General features: G+C 46.7%; 3 protein-coding genes across 3 annotated transcripts; 2 read left to right on the top strand and 1 right to left on the bottom strand.

Moving 5' to 3' along the window:
- Window positions 1-177: 177 nt before the first annotated feature.
- On the top strand, window positions 178-3,842 carry PpBr36_11390 (uncharacterized protein; the record flags this gene model as incomplete). Its single annotated transcript, XM_029898492.1, has 6 exons — window positions 178-1,186; window positions 1,306-1,384; window positions 1,432-1,517; window positions 1,599-2,998; window positions 3,051-3,777; window positions 3,838-3,842. 6 exons carry the CDS (start codon window positions 178-180, stop codon window positions 3,840-3,842), a joined length of 3,306 nt encoding a protein of 1,101 aa, XP_029743193.1.
- A 2,185-nt stretch (window positions 3,843-6,027) lies between these two features.
- On the top strand, window positions 6,028-6,969 carry PpBr36_11389 (uncharacterized protein; the record flags this gene model as incomplete). The annotated part of the gene is made up of 3 exons (XM_029898491.1): window positions 6,028-6,230; window positions 6,433-6,676; window positions 6,742-6,969. 3 exons carry the CDS (start codon window positions 6,028-6,030, stop codon window positions 6,967-6,969), a joined length of 675 nt encoding a protein of 224 aa, XP_029743185.1.
- A 9,977-nt stretch (window positions 6,970-16,946) lies between these two features.
- On the bottom strand, window positions 16,947-17,843 carry PpBr36_11388 (uncharacterized protein; the record flags this gene model as incomplete). The annotated part of the gene is made up of 2 exons (XM_029898490.1): window positions 16,947-17,630; window positions 17,763-17,843. The coding sequence occupies 2 exons, from the start codon at window positions 17,841-17,843 to the stop codon at window positions 16,947-16,949; spliced, it is 765 nt and encodes a 254-aa protein (XP_029743186.1).
- Between the last annotated feature and the right edge of the window lie 2,013 nt (window positions 17,844-19,856).

The following is a 19,856-nucleotide window of genomic DNA, read 5'->3' as shown; positions in this document are numbered from 1 at the left end:
ACATCCACAACACCCGAAGCCAGCTCTTCGGTAGCCGATGCGTCTCAGAACCCGTCACCTTTCCCCGACTGAACCTTGAGCCCTGATCCAAGGGCACCCTTTACAGCTTTGTCTGTCCCTACGACGCCAGGAAGTACGAGTTCAACAGCGCTTTCCATTGTGCCGCTTTCACAAATAATGCCACCATCCAAGCGGCACCGCGAAGAAAATGCCTCCGAAAGCGAGCCTACAATTGCACCGGAAAACTTCACAGTTGGCTGGATCTGTGCTCTGCCCATCGAGCTGGCAGCCGCGGCCGAGATGATGGACGAGGAGTTTGCCGACCTACCCTGCAACCCGACCGACTCTAATATCTACTCTTTCGGCCGCATCGGAAACCATAACGTCGTGGCTGCTTGCCTGCCAGCCGGTCAGATGGGTACGAACCAAGCAGCTGTTGTTGCCAGCCATATGAACGCCAGCTTCCCCTCGTTGCGATTCGGCGTTTTGGTCGGCATCGGTGGTGGAGTCCCGAACCTCGATGCGGATATTGATATTCGGCTCGGCGACGTCGTAATCAGCCAGGCTGCAGATCACTATGGTGGAGTGGTTCAATACGATTTTGGAAAAACTGGAGCTGACGGCCGTGTCGCTCGTACCGGCAGCCTCAACGCGCCGCCGAGGATTCTTCTCAACGCCTTGGCTAAGCTTCGTGCCAATGACTTCCGGGACAGGACGCAAGTCGTTGGGCATCTATCGAAGCTTTCTAGCCAGCCAAAGTTCGCATCCCCAGGTCCTGAAAATGATATGCTTTATGAAGCATCATCACAGCACAAGGCCGGAGCTACGTGTGTGAAATGCCGGCCGGAGGATATGGTTGATAGGGAAACGCGTACAACGACAGATCCACGGTTATTTTTTGGCACGATTGCATCTGGTAACCAGGTGATGAAGGATGGATTAACGCGCGACAGATACAGCCGGGAATTAGGTGGTGTATTATGTTTTGAGATGGAAGCGGCCGGCCTTATGAACAGCTTTCCATGTATCGTCGTCCGTGGGATTTGCGACTATGCGGATGCGCACAAGAACAAGCGTTGGCAACCGTATGCAGCAGCAACTGCGGCAGCATGCGCAAAAGAGCTTCTCTCTGTCATACCTCGAGAAAAGGTCCTCGAGGAGAAGCTTGTTCGACAATTAATCCCTAGTGAGTAAATTCTTTTAGGCAACTTGGGAAACGGAACATTGCGTACTGTGGTTGTAGCACTTTGTAAATTATCAATAGTGGTGTAAGAATATTACGTTAACCAGTATTTGTGCTATTAGTCGCCGAGGAACAACTACACGTTTCCATACATCAACGGGATATTGCTGCTCAGCAACTCGCAGAGCTTCAGCTGCAGAGGTTCGTAGTAGTTTGCTTAACCGTAGACCTTTACTGACGACTATTAGCGAGATTATCAAAGATCGCCCCGTGGACCTTCCTATTGTTTTTCAAGCACGTTACGACAGCACCGATATTCAAGAAAGCCCGAGATGTGAAAGTCAAACTCGGTTTCGTGTTCGAGAAACCATACATAACTGGGCAGACGAATGTGCTGAGCCTTTATTCTGGCTAGCTGGCCCTGCAGGGACCGGAAAATCGACCATCGCACGCACTGTGGCTGACACGTTCTTCAACGAGAAACGACTTGTTGCTGGCTACTTCTTCAAAAGAGGAGAACGGGGCCGCAATGACACGACGCGTCTGTTTCCCACACTCGCTGCGCAGCTTGCCGAAACAATTCCTCACTTCAAAAGCTGTCTTCAGAAATCCGTTGGCGGTCTTGACAGAGACGCGGTGGAAAAGAAGGGCCTTGCCATCCAGTTCGAGAAGCTGTTGTGGCTCCCTTTGGGTGACTTACCTCGAACTGACGCGAACCACGGATCTCGGATAATTATCATCGATGCTTTGGACGAATGCGAGCAACCCGAACACCTCCCGCTGGTTCTTAGCCTATTATCCAAGCTTCGCAACATCCTCACAGTACGATTGCGTATTCTATGCACAAGCAGGTCCGCCCCGAAAATCGCAAATGCGTTCAGGCTTCTTGCTCAAGAGAAGGCTGTTTACAGCTTAGAGCTACACCGAGTATTCTCTGAAGATACTAAGAATGATATACAGATCTTTCTGAAGACTAAATTCGCACAAATTAAAAGAGACTGCAACGTGGATCAAAATCCGTGGCCTACTGTTAACGATTTGGATCGCATGGTTCAACTGGCCACAACCCCCGAACCCCTTTTCATCTATGCTGCAACTCTTTGCCGGTTCGTCTATGATGAGAAGCGACCATGCAACCCGAAGAAGCAACTGAAGTCGTGGCTAAAGCAATGCGAAGACGGCAAGTCTCAGCTGCATCAAATCTACGATCCTGTTCTCAGTCAGGTGTTCCTCGGCAACGAAGAAGCAGAATCTGGCCAGCAGCTGCAGTTCCTAGGGGCTATTGTTCTTCTCGCGACTCCTTTGCCTGCCACATCTCTCACTGTGCTTCTCGGCTTGGATGTGGATGATGTGAACTGGTGGCTTCCAGAGTTGCATGCAGTGCTAGAGATCCCTCCCGAGCCTCACCGTCCTATTCGACTGCTACACAAATCGTTTAGCGACTTTCTCCTCAGCTCCAAGGACAGCGGGATAAGCAAGCATTACATAGACGCTGCAGAAACACACGGTAAGCTCGCGGCACGATGTATCAAACGCATGAAGGCGGGGCTCAAACGGGATATCTGCGACATTCGAAAACCAGACGGGCTCAGAGATAAGATCGACAAGCAAATGATGGATACACATATCCCCGCTGATCTCCAGTATGCCTGCGTCTACTGGGTTTACCATTTACAGCAAAGTGAAGGGCCTGTAGGAGATGACGTCTACGTGTTTCTTTGCAATCATCTTCTTAATTGGTTAGAAGTCTTGGCAATTTTGGGTAAAGTCTCGGATGGTGCCGCTGCGATGAAGCAGCTTCTTGCTATGCGCCAGGTTAGTGAGGTTGTCTCTTCTACTACGCTTGAGCTAACCCTTTCCATATCAGGCTCCAAACGCACCTGGGGAACTGAGCGAGTTTATAAAGGATGCAAGCAAGGTTATTGCAGCTTTTGGATCTATAATCGAACAGACACCTCTTCAGATCTATGAGGCGTTAATATTGTTCTCCCCTATTGCAAGCAAAGTGCGGCAAAGGTTTTGGGACCAAGGACTGCGGGATCTCCGTATTCAAGGGATAAAGCCGGACTGGGATGCGCATCGCCAAACACTCGAGGGCCACGACGACCCGGTAAACGCAGTGGCCTTTTCGCCGGACGGCCAGGTGGTAGCGTCGGCGTCAACCGACAAAACGGTGCGGCTTTGGGACGCGGCAACGGGGGCGCATCGCCAAACACTTGAGGGCCACGATAATAGGGTTACCGCAGTGGCCTTTTCGCCGGACGGCCAGGTGGTAGCGTCGGCGTCATGGGACGCAACGGTGCGGCTCTGGGACGCGGCAACGGGGGCGCATCTTCAAACACTCCCGTTGGGCATCGCTAAAACTCTCGCTTTCCACTCGTCATCCAGCACGCTACTGCTTACCGATTTTGGAGCTGTGGACCTGCTTACGAACTCTTTGTCAAATGGACCGCTACCGCCACCCGATGAAACACCCTTATCTCCAACTTTTTGTAACATTGGCCTAAGTCCCGAAAGGACTTGGGTTATGCTAGGGGATGCAAAGATCCTTTGGCTCCCTATCGAGTACCGACCAACGTGCTCTGCAGTTCGAGGTTCGACAATATTCTTAGGTTGTCGATCGGGTCGCGTAACTCAAATCATAGCTACTATAGAGTGATGTGGTGGAATTCTATCATCTGATTTACTATATCTCTATATGGCGTGCCAGCGGAAATATTTAAGAACGTGAATTCTTCGATATTTAACGCTTGCTGTAAATTTAATTTTAAATGTTACCACTCTCTTGGATTACTTTAGGGGGGGCCAATAGGTTCGCGGGTACCCGCGAATTTATCAATTCCACGGGTACCCGCGGGGATTATGTAAGCATGTCCTACTCTAAGTTTTGTTCAGAAAAACGTAACTTAAAATTACCTAGCTCGCAATTAACTTGTTGCTGCATATATTAATCACATCATTTTCAACCAATTCTTCTCTTGTTAAACAGGAGTGGGGATCGCTGCAATACTATGTTAGTGTCCTATTTCTATCGATTAGAAATTAATCTCTGTTGCTCCTGGATATCCTTTTCTATCCTTTTCCAAATGTGAGCCACACCTCTTCGTCGGGGGCCAATAGGTTCGCGGGTACCCGCGAATTTATCAATTCCACGGGTACCCGCGGGGATTATGTAATCATTGCAAATCACGCGACGCCCCGCGCGCCAATTTTGCCAAACGCGCTCTCCATCTCTCGAGCTCATCGTACTTTCTCATTCACTAATTCCAATACATTCTACATTTCCAATCGTTTTAAGCGTGGACATGGTATCAGATCTCAGAACCTGTTCGTTTTCAGATGACAGCCTTCCTCCTGAAGGCGAATACTCCTCGCGAAATGACCTTTTAAATGCCATTAACGCATGGGCGAAGCCAAGGGGGTACGCCTTTACTACTGCAAAGTCAACGAAGGAAAAATCAGGTAAACAGACGGTTACATACTCATGCGACCGCTTTTGCCAGCCTCCTAGCCCGTCGAAGCAACGGAAACGAAAAAGCAGCAGCAGAGGCACCGGCTGCCAGTTTTCCGTGTTGGCCAAAGAGTCTTTGGATAAAACAACGTGGACCTTAAAACACCGTCCCGATAAGCGATTTTCTTTTCATAACCACGAACCAAGCCAAAGTCCATTTGCCCACCCAGCCCACCGGAAATTATCAGATGAAGATCAATCTAAAATCGCCGAACTAGCAAATGCTGGGATAGCCCCTAAGGATATTAGAAGCTACATTCGCGAAAATGCAAACTCGACCCCGATCCAGCAAGATGTCTACAATCACATTGCAGCTGCTAGAAGGAAGGCATACGAGGGACAAAGCACCATCCATGCACTTGCCAACCAAATGGATAAAGAAGGCTTTTGGAGCCGAATGCAATTTGCACCAGACGGCCGAGTTACGGCTGTTCTTCTTGCTCATCCGGATTCGTTAGCCTATCTCCAAGCTTACTCGGATATCCTATTATTGGATTGCACGTACAAAACTAACAAGTACGGCATGCCACTTTTGGATATTATTGGAGTCGATGCTTGCCAGCGATCTTTTTGTATTGCATTTGCATTTCTCAGTAATGAAACTGAGAAAGACTATCTTTGGGCATTGGAACGGCTACGATCTCTGTATGAAGCTTGCAACAGTCGACTTCCTTCGGTTATTTTAACAGACCGTTGTCTTGCCTGCATGAATGCTGCTTCCGCTTGTTTTCCTGCTGCAGCATCACTTTTATGTCTCTGGCATGCCAACAAAGCCGTTCTCCGCTATTGTCAGCCATCCTTCGTTCATCGAGGCCAAGGTTTAGAAGATTGGAAAGCTTTTTACGACTGCTGGCATAATATTGTGCGATCACCAACCGAAAAGATATTCAATGAACGATTCCAAGATTTCGGAAAGCAATACTTTGCCGGCCATAGCAACGAAGTTGCATATATCAGATCAACATGGCTGGATCCTTATAAAGAGAAACTGGTTAAAGCTTGGGTTGATCAACACCCACATTTTAATAATGTGGTTACCTCTCGAGTCGAAGGCATCCATGCGCTTTTGAAAGGACATTTCAAAAAGTCTACTTCAGATCTTTTTGAGGCTTGGAAAGCTATCAAACATGCACTGCTTAACCAGCTTAAAGAACTTCGTGCCAATCAAGCTAGGCAGCAAATTCGGATTCCAATCGAACTTTCTGGGGCTTTGTACAGTGCAGTGCGAGGTTGGGTATCGCACGAAGCTCTTAGAAAGGTGGAGGAGCAACGGAAACGGCTTATGCCTAACACTACCCCCTTAACGAGCTGCACTGGTGCTTTTTCTCGGACAATGGGACTTCCTTGCGCTCATGTTTTGAAGGATTTGACGGACGCAAACCTTGTTCTTCGACTAGAACATTTTCACTCACAGTGGCATTTAAAACGCAGTGGTTCCCCACCATTTCTGCTCGAGCCTCGTCAGCGTATTACTGCTATTTCTGCCAAATCTACTGCACCGCAGTCAAGCACAAGGCGAGAGCCGAGTGGGTTTGAGTTAGTTGAAGCAGCAGCGGCACGAAAAGCGCTTCCTACATGCAGTAAATGCCACATGTTAGGCCATACGATGACATCGAAAGCATGCCCTCAACGGTATTCCGAATTATTTTCAACAAAGACTGCTAAGCAAACAATATTAACAACCACATCCACCGAAACCTTGGAAACAATCATCGTCCAATCTAGCATAGATTTACAGCCAGAATCTTCACAACCAGAATCTTCACAACCAGAATCTTCACAACCAGAATCTTCACAACCAGAATCTTCACAACCAGAATCTGCGCAACCAGAATCTGCGCAACCAGCAATTTCCGATTCAGCTCCAGGCTCACCATTGCGACACAGCGACCCACGAGCTATTTACGACAGATACGTTGCAGCAAGAGACGCTTGTTATAAAGATCAGCCCCGGGGAAGTATTAAAACTAATCAACAATACCGTAAGGCAATGGGACTACCTTTAAGGTATAGCAAATCAAGCTACGTTTGGTGCCTTGATTATAAGCAAATGGGAAATTGTTGTACCACACCAATAGGATCCCGAGACTGGACAAAGGAGGAAATGACGGCTTATTTGGACTGGAACAGTTCGGAAAACGATCGTGTTGATGATGTGGTCGCCCAAGACATAGGAAGCAACCCCGTGGAGATAGGACGAAGAGGTGTGGCTCACATTTGGAAAAGGATAGAAAAGGATATCCAGGAGCAACAGAGATTAATTTCTAATCGATAGAAATAGGACAGTAACATAGTATTGCAGCGATCCCCACTCCTGTTTAACAAGAGAAGAATTGGTTGAAAATGATGTGATTAATATATGCAGCAACAAGTTAATTGCGAGCTAGGTAATTTTAAGTTACGTTTTTCTGAACAAAACTTAGAGTAGGACATGCTTACATAATCCCCGCGGGTACCCGTGGAATTGATAAATTCGCGGGTACCCGCGAACCTATTGGCCCCCCCATGGCATACGTCGGAATAAACAAATTCCATTATCCAAATTAATCAAAAACAATATCTAAAACTCAGAACGACTTCACATATGCTTTTAACAAAACATTTGCGTTTTGTCAATTTAAACAGCAGCTATAATGGAGAAACTACGCTCGTTTATTTCCACCATAATGATAATGTATGCACATGGTTTGTAAAAATGTGATAATTGTTATTAAGCTTCCTTGACGAAACGATCTACGATTTTAAATTCGGATCTAAGTTCGATGGCGAGGCAGGGCATAGCATCAAACCTGCAGCCAATGTCCAGCGATCTGTGCAAGGCAAACCCATCCCATATCTAAACTCCGGATAATTGAAATCGCCCATGCAGGGAGGGGAACCGTGGTTGTTGGAACAATAGTCACTGTTATCGCACTTGGGCGTGTGGATGCACGCTGACTAGCATATATCACGTGCGATCCGAACTCCTAACTTTTCAGGCATCCACAACTCCGAACCAACCCTTTATTTCCTCCTGTAGCCAGATTGCATTTTTACTCTTTTTATTAAAATAAACAAGACAGATAATTAGATATAGCGAATCGCACTAGTTACATTGTCTCAACCCTGAATCCCTACGCGTAGACAAGGTCTATAAACAGTGGTCGATTTGTGCTGGCTTTCATTTCATGCCCAAACCCAGCCATTTTGGTAGCGGTTCCAAACACCGCGGCAAAAGTCGAATTTAATCGGGGTGGTACGAAAGTTGTTCATTCTCAACTAACGTTACGTACCCCACTTCGGGCACCCCCCAACCTCTGGCACCTAAAAATAACAACACCTTTATTTTTACCCCTCGTTATCTTTTATAAATATCTCGACGAAATTCGCATTTTTAAAGTTAGTTTTGTCAAATTCTTTTTTCTTAATTCACAATAAAGCGATACACCGAAAACCAGCTTATATACCCTATTAACGACATTAATAATGGCGAACCAATCGTAAAAACCTCCCGAAAATGGGGTATTCCTAGCAGTACTCTTCAAACCCGATTTAAAGGGGCCCAACCTATGCAACAAGCAAAATCAATTGCCCAAAAGCTTTCCCCGGTGTCACGAAAGCGATCCCAAAAAGACAAGGCTGCAATATAGGGGTGATTCTATTCGAAGATCTAAACCTAAGTGTAAAGGAAGAAGAAAGGCACGCAGTGCCAATCGCGTACACGCGCCTAAGCGAACAAATAACAAACTCACCCTGGCGCCTTGTCACGTGAGGTGGAGCTAGTCACGGTTGGCAGTCGCCCAGGCACGCCACTCCGTAACAAATAAATATAACTCCTACAAATTTAATAATACTTAATAATATTCAATTCCTAATAATTAAATTCAACTCCAGTTTCTTTAATTAATGCCACATGGTTAAAAATAGAAAACTTTCGTATATTGCGACAATTTGCCCATTTATGTTAGGATTTATATTTGTAATTCTCCATAAAATAACACAGCTAAACACAAATATTATGCAATTTGTAACTATTCAGTACTGGTTAATAAAACTTGCAATGGACGGTGTTCACATATTCCTCGCCTACAATATGCTGTGGTGGGGTACACCGAATACCGTATAAATCTCCCAGTAATTAATGGGTTAAGTTATGCGGCACCCACTGTCACGGCCCGGGGTAAGCATAGCACGGAAGCTAGTCTATTGGCATCTATCGACGAAGATTCTACTCTGAGGAGAGGAAAGGAAACAAACAAAGTTCTGAGCTTGACGCGACGTCGATAAAGGTATCACCCTGGTGGGTCGTTGGTCCAGGGTCAGGGTTAGGGTCTGGTGATCTCATGGTCCAAATGTCACACTACCCCCTTCCAAACCTCGTATGTCGACGTAGGTGATCATGCGAGGCTCTTGTCAAGTTAACCATGTCGTCGCTTTTTCCTTTTACCGTTCAACTCTCCATGCTCCGCCACGTTATCCTCCTGATTCGGTTCGTCCAACTTATCCTCGGCAGCGGCTTTTATCCAGATTGCCAATCGCTTCGGCGGTCCTGCGGCATCTTTGTACTTCTTGTGGAAGTCGTCAAGGGCTGTCGCTGAATTCTTGAAGTTTTCAGCCGGGTACCACGTGTCGTCTGGATCACATCCTTGCCATGCGACCTGGTATTGCAATGTCTTACTCCGGCCAAATAATCGGGACGCTAGAACTTTATCGACCACAAACTCTGGTTCTCCGTTGATCTCTTCTGGCGGAGGCGGCTCTCTTTTCTGTTGTGGTAATGGGTCCATTGCGGCTTTGCGGAGGCGGTCTGCGTGGAACAAGTTTTTTCCTTTAAACGATTCAGGTACGTCCAGAATATAGCTATATCCTCGTTCTTCTAGAATCTGCCATGGTCCGGTCCACTGTGAATCCAGTCTGGTCGTCGGTGCGGTCGTCGGAAACCCTTTTTTCTTGACGAAAACATAGTCGTTAACTCCAAAATCTACTGGTCGCCGCTTTTTGTTGGCTTGTTCTTCCTGCCTCGCCTGCGTTTTTAGCGCGTTTTGGCGAGCCAACTCTTGGACTTCTTTAATCTGGCGGACGATCTGCAGCGCTTTTCGTTTCTGGTCTGAATCAACGGTCGTGGTTGGCAGGTCGGTGGACAGCGGGTTTCGGGGTTCGGTCCCGAGCACTACCTTTAACGGGCACATACCAAGGCTGGAATGCCACGCGGCGTTGTGGGCAAAATCCAAAGCAGGCAAATGTACGCTCCAACTGGTCTGGTATTTGTCGATATAAAACCGTAGCTTTTGGTCCAGTTCTTGGTTGGTAATCTCTACAGCACCTTGTGTTTGAGGGTGCAGGGCGCTGCCGTGTCGGTGTTTAGTACCCGTGAGTTCATTTATCGTCGCCATGAATTCGGAGATGAACGGCCCGGCGTTGTCGCTAATCCAAACGAAAGGTAGTCCTAGGAAACGGTATAGGTATCGGTAATATCGGGAGGCCAGGATTTCTGCTGTGTCGGTCTTCTGTCCTGGGATGGTGGCTATCAGGCGACTGAACTTGCAAACGAACACCCACACGTAGTCGTATCCGAACTTGTCTTTGGGCATGTCCTTTCCGTCAACTGCTACATGTTCCCAAACGTAATTCGGTATCGGTAGCGGATGCAATAGGCCCGGGGTCTTGTCGTGTCTACCTTTATTTCGCTCGCAGTCGTGACAGTTTTTGATGTATTTCCGAATGGTTTGACTCATGCCCTCCCAAAAATACCGTCTTTTGATCATTTGTATCGTCTTGTTCTGTCCTGCGTGGGCGAATATTTTGGGCTCGTGAGCTTCACGGATCAGAGCGGTCCTCAAAAAGATCTGTCCGTCTAAAGTCGTTTCCGGGACGACTAGCTTTCCTTGGTGTTGGCCTAGCTTTTGCTTTTCGTTCTCTTGTCGTATTAGGTCTACCAAATCTGCGCCGCTCACCACGTGGGCGTTTGGGTCGGCAGTGCTGACGGCGGCCACCGTAGGTGTGATCTTCTCAGGTGGGATTAAAGTCATTGTTCGTTCTTCTTTTTCCCGAGCTTTAACTGTTGGAAGGTCTGCCGTCTTGCGGGACAGGGCATCGGCGGCTATGTTGTCTTTGCCGCGGCGGTACTGAAACGTAATGTTGAAATTGGCCAGGAAATCTGCCCAACGCACTTGTCGAGTCGAAAGGAGTCGTTTTGTGGAATAGTAAACTAAAGCTTGGTGGTCTGTAACCACGAAAAAGCTTGTCCCCAACAATTCTGGTTCGTAATGTTTCAGCGTTTGAACCACTGCCAGCAGCTCTCGGTCTTGGATCGGGTATGCGCGTTCTGCTGGGGTCATCGTTTTTGAGAAATATCCCACAGGCTTCCATTCTCCACCCGGTTGCTGTTGCCAGATTGCTCCGCCGGTCGCGTTGCGTGAGGCGTCGGTTTCTACCTTGGTCGGTCGGCCTGGGGTGAAAAATGCCATAACCGGTGCATCGCAGGCTAAACGTTTCATTTCCTCAAATGCTCGCCTCTGTTCGGGGCCCATAGCGAATTTGGCGTCTTTCTTCAACAGTCGGTTCAACGGCTCAGCGACGCTGCTGGCATGGTGGCAAAACATTCGGATGTAATTGCACAATCCCAAAAAGGAACGTACGGCTGTTTTGGACGTGAGGTCTTCGAACTTCCAATCGCTAATTGCCTGCAGTTTGTCTGGATCGATACGGATGCCCAGACCTGCGTCCATAACGATGCCAAGATAATCGACCGTGGTAACGTTGAATCCAGACTTTTTAATATCTCCCTGGAGGTCGACTCGGCTTAATCGGTAAATAACCTCTTCTACTTGGTCCCAATGTTCTTCTTCGTTTCCGTCGGAATAAACCAAAACATCGTCGGCGTATGCGCTGGCGAACAAGTCCAAAAGTTCATTTAGCTGAGCGTTGATAAATGACTGCCACCAAGCTGGGCCGACCTTTAGCCCAAAGGGAAGCACCTTCCATTGAAAGGTGCCCTGTCGGGTGCGAAAAGCAGTGAGGTACTCTGAGCCAACCGCCATACGTAACCGGTTGAAAGCTCGAATAATGTCGATTTTTGTAAACCTCTTTGCATTGCGACAATTAAAAATAGTTCCGTTGACATCCGGGGCTGGTACGAATCGATCTTTCAAAAACTGGTTGATCCATCGGTAGTCGGTGCAAAAACGGCGTTCTTTGGAGTGTGGTTTAGGTACGAACAGGACAGGCGCTGGGTCGGCCTGCATACAGGGTTCGATAAACCCAATGCGCAGCAGCTCGTCGACTGTTTCCTTTTCGAGCGGCAGGAATTCCACAGGTGTCCTGTACGTCGGAGGCGATCCTGTTTTTGGCTTGTCTAGCTCCAAAATTACATCGTGCCCTGGGCGATGTGGAGGCAGGTTGGTTGAAGCTGCTTTCGAAAAGAATCCCTCCAGGTGAGCGAGTCGGGATGGCAGTTTGCGTCGGACCAGTTCGACATGGTCGGGGTCTTCATTTTCCGGGAACGGGATCGGTTCTCCCTTGTTGGTTTTCCATTGGTACGAACGGCCGACGGCAGATAGGCTGATGGCGGGTTTTTCGGGTCCAATTTCTAACGTGATGGGCTGCGTGGGTAATGGGCACGATTTCCATCGCTTTTGTCGGGGGTCGGTGTCCAGCTTGTGTTGAAGGGCGGCTACATTTATAACGGTTTGGTCCTCACCCAAAACAACCGGGGTCGGTCTGGGTTCTAAAAAGGTTGTTTGGCGCCACGGTCGTCGAAGTATTTGCACCCTCTTGGTTTCTCGTTCGAATGCTCGGTCGCGCCGCTCTGCATCGGCTTGCGCAGCCGGATCGGGTTTGTCCAACATGTTCGGAAGTCTGATGGCTGGCGAGAATTTTGCCAACGACGGTGTCGTTTCAGGCCATGCGAACGTTTGCGTTTTCGGGTGGATCCAAACATCCTGTTCGACTAGCCAATCCTGCCCAATAAACATATCATGTCCACTTTCCGTCACGTAAAACATTTGGTTGCTAAACCGGCGTCCATCGATTTCCAAGGTCGCTTTTAGTTTGTGCGTAATGCGTCCTGCGTCCTGTTTGCGGTAGTCCGACAAAAGTAGCGGGGTTTTTAACCTTTGAAGCCAGGCTCCTAGCCGTTCTGCGGCATGTCTAGCGATCGCTGGGCTGATTAAAAGAGAAATGTCTGCTCCGGTGTCACAAAGAGCTTTAACTGATAGTCCTACACCATTAACCTGTATCTGAGTTCGAATGATGAAAGATTTAGGTCGTGGGTTACTACCAATCTGAGCTATCGTAGACATTTGGACCACCGAGGAGGCTTTTGGCGGTCTCACTCTTTTCCCGATCGCTCTTGCTCGTCACTAATGCTGTGGTTGTCCTCAAAATCCAAGGCCCTGACTGCTTTCGTTTTATTGGGGCATTCAAATGATTTGTGTCCTTCTTTCCCGCACGCGAAGCAAGTGTTGGCTTCCCAATGAGCCATCTTTTCAGTTTCTGTCAAACCACGTCCTGTGGCGTCTGTTGTTTTAGGTACCATGTCGCTTCTTTCTCCTTTGCTCGGGTTGCTGGATTCGTAATAGCGTCCTCGATTGCTTTTCCTGTTTTTGTCTGGGCTGTAGGGGTATCTTTCTTTTCTATCTTTACCGCGACTTTTCTGTTTTCGCTCCTCTCGTTCCCGATACGCTCGCTGAGTGCTGTGAGCTGCATCGGCCACCAAATTTGCGAATTCTTCATAAGATATTCTGGGGTCCTTGCTGTCTCGTAACAGCCGGTGATCGAGGTCTGCCGGGATATGTTGCCACAGCGTAGTTTTGCGTTCTCCTGCTGGTACTCCAATTTTATCGGCGAGAGCATTCACCTCGGCAATGAAACTGTAAACGTCATTACCTGGTCCGCATTCAAAATACATTTTTGATAGTTTTTCCCATGCTTCGGACGCTTGATTGCTGTTATGGTACACCGTGGCCAAAACCTGGATCATCTCTGCCACGCATGAATACGGTTGGGTCTCTGAATTGTATCTGGTCTCCAGCATCGTTGCTGGTCGGTCGTCCAACAGGCTGAACAGTTTTGCCATGCGGCTTCGTTCAGTTCGGAAGGTTGTGTTATCCTCTTCGAAATAATCTGCTAATTTCGTAATCCAGCGGTCAAAAGTGGTTGAACTGCCGGAAAATGTACCTGGACCTGATCCTCTACTTTTGGCTCTTTCACTGTAGTGCGGGTTGGCTGCTTCTTGGCTATGGCCGTACGGCTTAAATGCTTTCCTGCTGGCTAGGCCGGTCGGTTCGAACCTGGTGCCTCCAAAGGCGCTATTTTCGGGTGTGGCTTGTCGGGCTTCCGGTTGGTTGTTCTGTCTTCCGGTTTGCAGGCGTGTGATAACTGCCTGTAGCCTAGCGATCTCGCTGGCTAGGTCATTTCCGTCTGCCATCATGTTTGGGTTTGTTTCCGGCGTTGTATGCCTTGCTTCTGCAAACTCGAATTCGTCTAAATTTTCCTCAGGCGTTTCTATACTAGGCCACGCGGTGTTCGAAAGAGAATCAACTTCGATTTCGTCTTCGAGGGTGGAATCGGTGTTTGGCGTGAAATCGGTTTCACTCTCTGGTCGGGTCGGGTCGTCGGTGGAGCGATCTGTTTGCTCCGTTTTGTTCGAAATCAACCTTTGTGATTTCCTGCTCGCAGGTGGATGGTCCTTCAGCCTGGGCATAGGTTGGGGTCGGTCTGGGTTTGAAGTTGACGTCTTTGTCAGTCTCCGGTCGGGTCTGGTCTGTCGAGTGCGGATTTATTTTCGTCGCTCGCCAGCGGCGTGAAGATAGGTTGTTGTGCCTTATTTGTTAATCGCTAGGCCAGCGATTCTTTTGAGAGTAGAATTGTGTCACGGCCCGGGGTAAGCATAGCACGGAAGCTAGTCTATTGGCATCTATCGACGAAGATTCTACTCTGAGGAGAGGAAAGGAAACAAACAAAGTTCTGAGCTTGACGCGACGTCGATAAAGGTATCACCCTGGTGGGTCGTTGGTCCAGGGTCAGGGTTAGGGTCTGGTGATCTCATGGTCCAAATGTCACACCCACGATATTTTTATTTGGTACCCAAAATATTCCACCTCCTTTCCTTACCCACACAGCTTGCTCTTACACTGAGTACTTACTTAATGTAATATTCAGCCCAAATTCAACATTAGGTTAGAATTCAAAATGGCCAAATGGTGGTAGCGGTGCGAATAATAAAGCCCGTCCTTTTTTCAACCCAACGGTATATAATGCCCACGATATAAGGTGCGATAATTGTAAATTGGGAATAATTTTATATAACGGTTGTGGGTTGTACATTTAGGTGTTCGGTCCCGCCCAAACTTACCACAATAGGGCCAATCTGATTTGTGTGGATTATTGGTGTGTATGAGTTTTAAGAAGTATATTTTAAATGGCGATATTGGGTAGATATCAATTGGGTGCCAAATAAAATACTGTGGGTGCCAGATAATCTAACAGTTTATATTCGTCCTCTTTAAGGGTCGTAATAAGAAGTCTCCAAGATGCAATATTCAGTCTTCAAAATCCTCCACCTTTCAGCCGACACAATAATCGTCTGCACTGGGTATTCTGTCGGTCAAATTTTCGACCCAATTTAGCAAAGCCCATATATGAAAGAAAGCGGCAACTCCGACGAATATAATAATTCTTTTAGTTCACCATTAATAGAACTTATAACTTCATGCAAAATAAATGCGTTTACTACGTTATACCTTGTGGGTTGTAGCATATATGGTAGATACCGTAAATTAAATAATAAACGAGATTATGTAATATGCTATTATTGGACCGAAATTCAATATTTGCTAGGGCCAGGTTTGGTATAAGGTTAAACAAATTTGGTTGGAATTTGGGTGAGTGGATAAATCATAAAACGTATATTTCGCATAATGGCATTGCATGGGCTGAATGTGGAGGCCAAATAAGGAATCGTGGGGGTTCGTTAACGCGGCTGTTTGTTAATCGGAGTTTTCATCCAAATCGGACGCTACACATGGTACATAAAAAACGCTACAATGTTTGAATAAAACCACGTACGTCCATTTTGCACCGGCAAGTTTTTATATCTTCAGCCGGCGTTAATAGGCGCTTCACATGGTACATTGTGCCTCCATCGTGAGTTGTGAATAGTCTTACTTGTTGCCCCAGGTTCACTACAGTGCCCGGCAAATCGGGACACAACTTAGGCGGGGATAAGCCTCGAAACTATATTTTTGATGGTAACACTGGGAGGCTATAGGTCGAGTGCCAAGTGGCATATTGTAGGTGCGAAATAATGCAACCTCATTTAAATATATTATTGCTCCGCAGCTCGAATCGGGTCAAATTAATCGGGAAGTCCGAATATTATATTGCATAAATCCCCATACAAAAGGGTAATTCTTCAAGTTTCTAATATAATCCAAGCACAAATCTCTAAGGTAGACCATTTATAACTCTGAGCCTATAAATTAATGAGAAGCATCTTAAATTATTCGACCTAAAAGAAAACATCAGCCATCGCAACCACTACAACCACTACAACCATCGCGAATAAGCAGCATGCATTTTAAAGGCATCGCGGTAACCATCGCCACCGCTGTGGCTGTCTTTCCTTCCGGCACCCTAAGCTATAAATGCTGGGTCGAGTTGTGGGGCCCAGGCAAAGTCTCGCATGGAAAACAAACGGGCCGATGGAACGCGCCATACTATTTCAACTTCGACCCCAAGCGTCTAATTTACCTTCACGAAAACTGTAATGTCAACAAGGAACATACTGTCTTGCTGCCCGATAATGTGCAATGGAAAATTGACACGGGGATGATTCCTTAGAGGGTTTGGGATTAGCGGAAACATCAGCAGTTTATGTGTTCGTCTGCTTAATTGCATAGTTCTGGAGTGTGGATTTATCATGATACAATCAACTCAATTTCTTTACATGTTTAAAACAGACTTTTACCATCGCAAAATAAGTGAGGTTGATAATTGTGGTACATAATTAAAAACAACAAAAAATTGCCAGGCCTGTCAATAGGTCCTTCCAAACCAAGGCAAAAAAAGTTTCTGGGCCGACTCTGACCACCATTAAAATTCAACTTGAGCTCTCGGCAAAGCTATGTAATTTGCTAATATTCACATTACCTTTATCTACCGCTAAGCTTTCCTATCCTACCCCAGAAAGCTGACTTTAACAACCAAGGCCAAACCCCATCCCCGCACCCAAATGCTTGCCCTTTTAAATCCTTTATATCATCCTTAGTCGCTTTATAAATTGGTTGGAAGGATGGCGAAAAGCGAGTTCGAAAACCTCCTGAAATAGGAACCCATGCGCACCACGATAGCTGTGTCCCACTCTGGCCCAGCCTGCCCACCACGCTTATAATGCCAACCGACCCTAACCGGCGTACGATCCCTAAATACAGCCTGGTGTTTAATTATGCCGAGCAGAATAATTTGGCATGGCGTCAAGCTGAAAAAATCCTCGAAACCGACGATTCCCAGTCCCTGCCGCGGGTTAATCCTATCCTGCACCGATGCGATTGGACGGTAAACGTGGCCGAAACCGGAGTTTATCAGGTTTGCAAACACCCGGCACAATCGGTGGACGGAAAGGTTCGTAATGTGGACAAAGGCCACGTTGTAAATAACCATTTTACTAACCCTTAGGTGGAGCTTTTTAATTATGCTTGCCCAAACTATAAATATAAAGTCGGATGTTGGGATTTCGAGGTCGGCGCCGCTGCGGAGTCGATCCCAAACGCCTTCTTCCGAAACAAAGTACACAGTTTCCAAAAGCATCCAGCCAGCCTTCGTGTTGAAGCAACCATCGAAGAATAGCAATGGCTGCTTGCTTCGGTCCCACAAAAGTGCGTGGATTGTCACTCGATATACGTCTTCTGCGCTGCTGCCATAACCCCCGACGCGCCAGGTCTGAAAAAAACTCGTGGTGTGTCGAGTAAGGTGTGGAGGCAGCTGTTGTAAGCAGCGAGCGATCTCGACGGTAAAATCGCCTAGTCGATCTGATAAGATTGGCTGATTAGCTGGTATTGGATCCGCGCAAATTGCCTGGATAAGCCTAACTAGTCCTGCGAAACCTGTAACGGGGTCCCGAACAGGATACGGTTCCTGGCGGTTGCCGACGTCGTTGTTTCTGCTGAACATTGTCAATGGTGAGAGATATGGGATAATATTCTTACGTAAAGGGTTTGGTGTTGGAGTTATTGGTAGATGTTAAATAACTGTTAACTCTATTATAATCTAAACTCGACAAACTTTAAAAGGATTTGAGGAAAATAGTTATTATATAAGCAGACGCAACAGTGTGTCTCATTTCAACTTGCTGCACGAACAATGACCTTGACAGTTGACCATGCCGTGGAAAATGGAGGCTGGTTTCATTGTTCCGAATTATTCAATAGCATTCAACCCTGTTCTATCGCACTCACTTTGAGTCAAAGTAGGGACAAAGTCTTTGTTCCCGCCGACTAGGCCATTCCGGACAATTGGATTGAGCAGGCAAGTGGGGAAAATGTATCAGTGCGGTATGATTAGTAGCTACAGACAAATGTTCTGCCCTTGCAAGCTGAACAAGATCGTAAAATTATAATGAAGTGTTGATAGGTCTTTCGTTAGGTTGATCGATCAACAGAACGTTATTATAGGGTAAAAAGGGTATATTATGCATAAATTATCTAACTGTCTAAAAAGGAGCTTTTGAATGTTTTTCTCGTTTTATACCACCATTGGAAAAGGAATTACGTACGATTGGCCCGTGCGGCTAATCCCGTGATTTATTATCCAATTGATGAATTAAACGAACAAATCTCTATTCCAATATGAAGAATGATTCTTTATTCCTTCCCGTCTTGTCGATTGAAGTCATAACTTCGGAATTAGGTACTGCGGTAACACACCGACTCAACTGCAAAATCCAGTCCAAATTGGCCTTAGCATCGATTTAACTATGTTTGATGTGGTATTTACTTTAACAAAAACAACTGACAAAATCAGTTTCAACCTCCCTTCCTTCATTGAATCTCTCCTCGTTCCTAATTCTTGAACCAGTCCCTGGTGTGCTATAGAAGTACCGGGCAGCCAGGTACAAATTTAAATCTCTTGGAAATACATGATTTGCTTATTGGCAAAGCCCTAATAACCTTACCGCCTCTAATATCCAGGAAAACGCCGTGGTTCACCAAAAACCGACCTTTAAAATTGTCCCCAAAACATTTTCGTTAGGGTGTGGTTATTTTACAACAAAATTTCACTAAACCACAACCGGGTGGATACATTTACAATGCGTTTCTTGTTTCAGTCCAAAATACCTAATAAGTGCGAAACGACATATCTTCTCTATATAAAGGTAACGATTAGAAATCCACGTGATAAACACAAGCCCAAATTCTGGTACAATTATTTTTGCAAAACTGATTTTGTGACGATTTTGCTTTTCAAACTTCAAAACACGGATAAATAATCTTTAAAGAAATTTATCCTCAACCGCCTTCCTTAAAAAAGGGTGGGGTTGAAAATAATTTTATTCACAAAATAAACAAACCGCGTTGTATATCCGTTATGTGTGCGCCTTAACGTTACCCCCGTACAAACAAAACATGAGATTTCGCAGCTGTTAGGCAATTTTTACAGTAAAACAAAACGCACTGCAACGGTATTCACCCGGTTATAATTTGGTGAAACCGTTTTGTGAAATAATTCAAACCTTTCGTTGTATCCCATAACACCGTTTTGGGTTTAAATATATCGTAACGCACGACAACTCTCTCCCGTACACAAAATTTTCAGTATGGGCGCACGGACCATGCTGTTAACGTTTGCGCGGGACTTCCGCCTGTAGCCCTAACAGGCGCGCACACACGAAAAACTCTTCAACCTGTCGCCCTAAGCACCGTCACTACACGGAACGCCTTTCCTCGCAACACCCATGTATAATCGACAGATCTCCCCTTTGACGAGTTTTCCACTGATCGCGGTGAAGGAAGAGTCCGATCGGCGGCTCGGCGCGCCACCCGCATAGAGGCGCACAAGACAAGGCCCAATCTCGCGATGCGAGCCAGCGTGGCACAAAAAACTTTGCCAGCCGGAAAGGCAGGCGTCCTTCCCCGGAAGGCTAGACAATACGGTTTAAAAGAAAGGGAAATTAGGCTGAGAACCACC

The sequence above is a fragment of the Pyricularia pennisetigena genome (genome assembly GCF_004337985.1).
Source record: "Pyricularia pennisetigena strain Br36 chromosome Unknown Pyricularia_pennisetigena_Br36_Scf_23, whole genome shotgun sequence".
In the NCBI taxonomy this organism is placed as follows: Eukaryota; Fungi; Ascomycota; class Sordariomycetes; order Magnaporthales; family Pyriculariaceae; genus Pyricularia; species Pyricularia pennisetigena.
Note: the sequence above shows the minus strand (reverse complement) of the source record. Positions and strands in the feature narration are given on the sequence as shown.